At 39.9% G+C, this 7,064-nt stretch overlaps 1 protein-coding gene across 1 annotated transcript in view; it reads left to right on the forward strand.

Annotated features, from left to right (window-relative positions):
* The window catches only part of LOC108101221 (S phase cyclin A-associated protein in the endoplasmic reticulum), a 29,056-nt gene extending 22,706 nt beyond the window's left edge, over window positions 1–6,350 (forward strand). Inside the window, exons 7-11 of the mRNA XM_017205470.2 lie at window positions 1,878–2,023; window positions 2,146–2,238; window positions 2,523–2,614; window positions 5,133–5,459; window positions 5,596–6,350. Of these exons, the coding sequence (XP_017060959.1) occupies window positions 1,878–2,023; window positions 2,146–2,238; window positions 2,523–2,614; window positions 5,133–5,459; window positions 5,596–5,730 (793 nt within the window). The 3' untranslated portion in view covers window positions 5,731–6,350. The remainder of the gene's footprint in view (window positions 1–1,877; window positions 2,024–2,145; window positions 2,239–2,522; window positions 2,615–5,132; window positions 5,460–5,595) is intronic.
* The last annotated feature ends 714 nt before the right edge of the window (window positions 6,351–7,064 follow it).

Consider the following 7,064-nt stretch of genomic DNA (forward strand, 5'->3'; position numbering starts at 1 on the left):
GGGTGCCGAGATCCCGGGATCCAGAGACGTATCGGATGTGGCCGAGGTTTCCTTTCCCAGGACCAAGGGTTCCCCGGACAGGACATAATCGTCAGCGCAGTAAAATAAACACAGAGCAGCCGAAAAGGAGCAGCGATGGCGACAAAATAAAAATAAAATGCTGCGACAACACAGGGCGCAAAATGGATGTGTCGTCCGTCGTTGTCGGAGGTTGGGGGGTTAAACCACTGCCAGGACTCCCAGACAGGACATTTTCGGGTGTGAAAAGGCATTTGGTGCAAAGCTCGAAATAAAAATAAGAATCCCCAGTAGCAGCAGCAGCACAAGCAAAAAAAAGAATTAACATCCTTGTTAGTTGTGAAAACACGTTCGCTAAATACGCGCGACAGTTGCAGGCACATCATCCCCTCTCCTTCTCCTCCCCCCTCTGCCCCGCCCCATTTTAATCGTCAAGGACCTCCCTTAAGAGTGTGTTTATGTGTGTGTGTGTGTGTGTGTGTGGGACAGGCGCAAATATTTTAACAAGTGTCAAATGCACACGCTACTTAACTGAAGCTCTGTCTCTCCTGTTTAATAAACAAAATAGTTGCAATTGCCAAGAATAAAAAAGTAGCAACCCCTTGGCGTGATGAAAAAATTTAATTTTTTTTTGTAGAAGATGTGAAAATTGTTGCCTTTCTTGTAGAGTGGAAAATGTCCTTTTCACGCGCGCTTGTAATTTGGGCATTTGTGTGCATTGATTTCGGCACTTAAGGCGCATAATCGGCAGCATAAAACAGCAGAAGCAGCGGATTTTTGTGCACTGAAAAAAATAGCTTTTACTTTTATACATTTTTAGGTAATATGGATGTTATATCTATTTTAAAGTAAACTACATATTTAAAATTAATTTTTAAGGAGTTTTGTTTCCATTTATAAACGTACCACTTTTAAAAAGTTATAATGTTTCATTCTTATTGCTTCAATATTAATATTAGAAAAAAAAGACAACATTTTTGGTAACTTTTATTTTAATTAATTTCTTACCCTAATTTTTAATGGGATATATTTTTAAGTGTATCGTCAATAAGCAGAGCACAGTTCGCTGAACAACAATACAGGAGCAAGGGACTAGAGGGAGGGACAGGAAGGCAGGGAAGCAGCAGTCAGAGGAGGTCCTGCAGGACCATGGGCATGCATTTCGGCATTTCGGGCTCACATAAGCTGGATTAAAATCAAAACAGATTTGCGCTGACAATGACAACAGGGCAACAGAACAGAACAGAACAGCATCAGGAGTCGTAGCAAGGACATGTTAATGTTCACTCGGAGGTTAAACAGGACACTAGTCCCGCTTCCCCTTCCTCTCCTTTCCCGCTTTCCTCGATATGTGAATGGCAACACCTTGCCACGAGAGCAAATGAAATGTCATTTGCCCGCTGATTACTCGGGATGAAGAGGGGATTTCCCCGGAGAAATTCTAGTTTTCGAGTGGGGTTGTGTATGAATTGAAAATCGCTTTCAAATGATATGACACATGGCCGGGATTCTATTGTCGGGCAGCCGTGATTTTACCCCGTGTCCTTGCATCGCCTTCGGGCGATTAACAAGTGTGGAATGTCCTTTGCCCAACCAGGCAGAAAGGTAGCTAGTTGAAAGGGTAGAATGGTAACTATCAACATATGGACACGGGAAACCACGGGGCAAACACAACAAGAAAATGGCCGAATGATTGAGGTTGAATATAAAGGTATTGCTTTAGGGCATTACAATTGTTTGGTGAACAAGGATCCTTCAGTTAATTCGCTCATTGCAGGGGGATTATTTCTATACAACATAGTTTTACTATATTAATGCTTTATTTTCTGATTTAATTGAAATCTATTTTACCTTTTCAGCTTTGCTGTGATCACGGGCTTAATCGAAATCCTTTCCCGTCGCAATCAAAAGGTGCGCGAGTCCATCGAGGATAACCAGAGTGTGATGCTCAGTTTGCTGACCACCTTGGGCTTCCTTTCCCGATTCCTCGATGTTTGCCAGCCAGGTGAGTCATATTATTAGCCTAAAGGCAGGCTTCTGTTTCACAAAAGTCACACCTGGTTGAGGGTAAACAAACCAAAGGATCTTTGTTAATTCGATTCTGTTTTTATTCCCATTTATCGACAGGTCCTGCCGATCCGACACGTTTACTGAGTGCTGCCAAGTCCACGGAGCTCTTTGGAACCGTTTCGATGCTCTATGGCAGCGTTGTGCCCATGGGTGAGTCTCAACTGATCCAAAACAGTAGCTGAAAATTGAAAATTGTTCAAAAGAGGCGGTGCAGAGGTGCTAATTAGATTTCAATGCACTTTGCGAACGACCAAAGCAACGTGATCTCCTCGCAAAGGCGGAAATTAGTTTTGATTTTTCCGTAAACCTCTAATGTTTTATGAGTGAATATCCGCTGTGGCCGCTCATCCGCTTTTCTTTCTTTCCTTCTGATTTTCTCACTCTTTTTTTCTTCTTTTTTCTTGGGTTTCCATGTTTTCATTCTGTTTTTGCAGGTGAATGCATTCCACCGCGCACGACCGCCTTGGCGGCATCGACTTTTCATCTTTACGTGTCCCTGGCCTCGCTGGATGTGAACACTTTCCAGGTGAGTTTGCTTTCCTCCAGGATTCATAGGGTTTCTTAGCAGTTTCCCCAGGCAAACGACAAACGACAAACGTTGAATGTTGAACGTTGGACGTTGGACGTTGGACGTTGGACGTCGTGCGTCGCAGTTTAAACAAATCAAAAAGTCAGTCAGTCCTTAAGGCAAAACGAAGTTACAGTGGTTAAGATTTTTAGAAAAAACAGAAAAGAGCAATTTTCACATAAATATTTAAGAAGTAACTAATCAAACAATTAACTCTCAATAAGAAAGCCTTTTTTATCACATTTTCAATACTAATAATGATATAATAATTTTAAGCTAAGAAGAATTTAATTTTCTTATCTTAAACTTTAAATTTGCATTTTTTTTTATGGTAAGTTTAAAGTTAATTTCAGCTATGAATTTACGTTTTTTTTTTCCTTAGAACTAACATTTAATACCCATATTGTTTTCAATGTGTCTTGGTTTTTCCTGCTCAAGCAGCGAAGCGCAGAGAAAATTTCATTAGAATTTTTCCTCTTCGGTTTTTTTTCCCCGTTGATTCTGCTCTTGTTTTTTTTTGGCGGTGTGTGTATGCGTTTGGCTTTTCTTTGCTATGCTCTTCTAAACTTTGTCGAACGTGAAATCGCCTGGCGAAAATTGAGAAAATCGGCAGCAGCAACAACAACAGGATCGGCGGAGGGAGGGAAAACCAGGCGGAAAAGTTAGTGCAGACGTTTAAAACTTTGCAATTGCTGCGGCTTGCAATCCGCCAGTGAATTTCGCCAGAGTGATTTGCATATTGCCAAATGTCATGACAGCCACGAGAATTGTGTATTTTGTTGGGGGGTTGGGATTTTCCAGAGGAGCGGTTTGGGGAAAATGCATAGAGTCACCGGGCGGAGTGACATTTGCTTAACAGACAACACAGCGCCAAATGACAAACACAACATGAGGCGAACGCCATTGAACCGCGATGACATTTGCGCTCTGTACTCGTGTACCTGTGAAAATTCCGAGGCGAAAAGCATCAAATTGAGAGGAGGAGTAAGTGGGGTCATGATAAAATACAGGAATGGGTGGCATACGCAAATATTTTGACACTTTACTTGGGGCAAATGTCGACATTCGTCTTGGCGAGCCCTGAAATATTTATGCCAACCGTAGCGAAACGAAAACCGACTGGAGATGGAGATGAGGTGAGTCGAGTTCGGTTGGCAGCCAAAAACCGCGCCAATGAAACGGAATATCGAAGTGCTGCAATCGTGGATCTAACCTGGGGTTTCGACTTGGGGTTATATCCAGCCCACCTGGATATCTATCTTTAAATGCACTAGGAAAATATAGTTATAAAGATTAGGAATTTCAAGGAACTTAAGCCATATTTATATAAAATTAAATACAATATAAAATTGGTTTTATATCACCTATTCTATATTAAGATTATCCATAGAAAAACTCACAATGTTTTTATAATAGATGCATTTAATATACTCTTCTTTGTATTTTAAACACTTGCCAAATGTTATTGCCACTTGCAAAACCATTTTTTTTAGGAGAGTGTGGCATTTGGGTTTTAATTTCCTGTGTATTCCTATCCGGTTATCTGAGTTTTCGAGTGTGCGTCTGTTGCACGTGTCAATATTTAACAGATGCAGGCTGGCAGTGGCAGGCAAGTCTACGCACTTGACAAACTAATTTGCTAGACAAACTTTGCCGATGCCGTTGCCGATGCCAAAAGCTCCAACCCCCGAATTGCACTGGGATTAGAGCTATTTGTTTTAAATTACCACAAAAATAGATAAGGGTTTTCGGTTGCCTTTACTTTTGCCACTGCTTTTGCTTTTGTTGCCCATCATCAAGTTTTAAGAGCGCGGGGCGGCTGCTCCATTTTTGGCAAATAATTTGATTTGGTTTTAATCAGCAAACTCAATTTTCGAGCAGCGCTTGTTTTTGCGTAAATATTGACTTTGTAAAATGAAATTTTCAAGTTTAACCCAAGCCAATCCGAGGCCCACGCAATTTCACTTCGTTCTCGTTCTCGTTCTGGCTTGTTTTTTAATTCTGTTTTTTTTTTTTTTTCCGGCTGGAAAATCCTTGCCCGCTCGCTCATATCCTGCCGGGGTCGGAAAAGCGAGGGGGAGGCGTTGTTCTAGCCAGCCAGGCATGTCAATTGTTTGGCTAAATATTTGCTTAGTGCTCGTACTCTTGCTCAGTTGTTGAATCGAGTTTCGGGTTTTGGCCTGCCACTGCAAACAAATTAGAAGCGCTCTCTCGTTCCCTTATGCAAATAGTAGGCAAATATATATACACACACAAATATATATATATATATAGAAAGATATCTATGGGCAGGAGTATAAACATTTGGTTTGCAGGACGTGCTGGCCCTTCATTTCCTGCCCTAAACAAGTGCCACTCTTTGATATTTGCTTTGACTTAATTAAAACATTTGCTCAGTGATTTCGGATTCGGTTATTTTTTTCCATTGTGTGTTGCCAATTAAATGTGTTTCTTTATATTTGTGTGTATATTGCAGGAGGCACTGACTGTGGAGGGCCCTTTGTCGCTGAAGCTGCTGGACGTGATGACCCTCATCCTGAACTTCAGTGTGCCGAGTGCCCAGTGTGTGAAGAACAATGAGAGCACCACAATGCTCATTGATCTGATCGCCTCGTTGGCCTTCTTCTGCGTGAACAACCGAAGGCATCAGGACCTGTTGATCTCGGAGCAGTTTGCGGTGATCTTCAAGAACCTGGCCAAGGTGTCCACCCATTTCTACCCGGTGATCTATCCGTTTTTGGTCACCGTCTCCTTTAACAATCCAGCGGCTAGGGAGCTCCTCAGCAAGGATTTTGATTTGACGGTAGGTGGTTTAAACTAAATAACAACTATATAAATAAACCAATAGAATTTAAGAGATCTTATTACATTTTTAATTGATTTTTAGAAGCTTATTACTTCTTTCTTAATATTTGTAAATCTTTTGCATTGCTTTACAGTTTGTAGATGAGTACAGCAAATCGGAGGTGGCCCAAAAGAATGTCGTTATTAAACTGATTAACAGTCGCACTAAGGACAAAATAGTCCCTAATAACATCAGCAGCAATCCACAGGCGCAGATCAAGGGAGGTTAAGGCTGTAGCTACATATATCCTACAGATGGATCCTTAAACTGAAAGTCTCAACTCTCAAAGTGATATTATTTTCAAAGAAAATTAAAAATACAACGCAAGCAAAGAGCAAAAATACAGAACTTGAAACATTCGCAAAGAGATGAAAAACAGGATGATTTGAAAATCGAATGCACACACACACAAATATTTTTACTATAATTTATATAAACTTAAACGGTTACTTTAACTAGTTTACTAATCACTCACGTCATCTCACTCACACTCACACATTCGCTAAAACACATTCACAACAAGTCGAACTCGCATAGATTTTATACCAATATATACATATATTACATAACTATACATACATTGTAGCTTATGTTTAATGCAAAGTATTAACATTAATTTAACGCTTGGATCAAACCCACTCACAAAAACACACAGCAAATTCTCAGTTATCGAATTAATCAACGCTCTTTGAGCAGATTCATCTATCAGCAACACACTCACAAACAAAATTGGGGAAAAAGGCATAAATCAAATAAACTACCTAATGTATTTTTTATAGACATCAACGTTTTGTGCAAAAACATTATAATTAAATTAAAACAAATGAAATAAAGAATTGAACAATTAAATAATTGATTTTAACTATTGGGAGTGGGTATAATATGTTGTAGTTTATTGAACAGTTAAGCAATATACTTAAATAGGAGAGTGATAAATTGCTTTAATTAGTTTGATTGAAATAGTTTGGTTGGCAATTAACTCTATAAACAAGGAAGGAATACCCTGCTCCATTAAATAGAAAAAAATTGTCCAAATAATAAAAAATCCACTAATGATTAAAATACAAACTTTTTATGGTAAGCCACATCAAAATCTCATTAAAATAAGAAGAGATGTGGAAATTTTGAAATGAGATCACCCTTAGCCAGGGTATAACAAATTAACTTTAATATATTTTTAGGTCGTGTACTTCCAATTTATTTTAATACGAGATCGTCTGCACTTAAATATTTCCTTATTGAGATGGAGAAGATGTGATATTTTATAATTTCTCGCATCAGCATTTTCCCCTCACGTTTGAAGTGCTGCAGACAATGAAACGGAGACCTGGCAATTTCTTTCTCTCTCCCCCGAAAAAAAGAAATCACAAATTAAAAACGACAAAAATAATGTGCCTTAATCATTTGTGGGCGTGGTCCAGAGGGGGCGGTTGGGGTTTTTGTGAGCGAAACAAAGGCAAAACTCATCAGTGTCGGCAACGCTGAGACATCGCGCAATGTCCTTTTGTCCTGCCGACTGAAGGCGGGCGGCGGGGGCGTGGCAAGGACAGGCGGGGGGCAGGC

Source organism: Drosophila ficusphila, unplaced genomic scaffold, assembly GCF_018152265.1.
Source record: "Drosophila ficusphila isolate 14025-0441.05 unplaced genomic scaffold, ASM1815226v1 contig_127, whole genome shotgun sequence".
Classification (NCBI taxonomy): Eukaryota; Metazoa; Arthropoda; class Insecta; order Diptera; family Drosophilidae; genus Drosophila; species Drosophila ficusphila.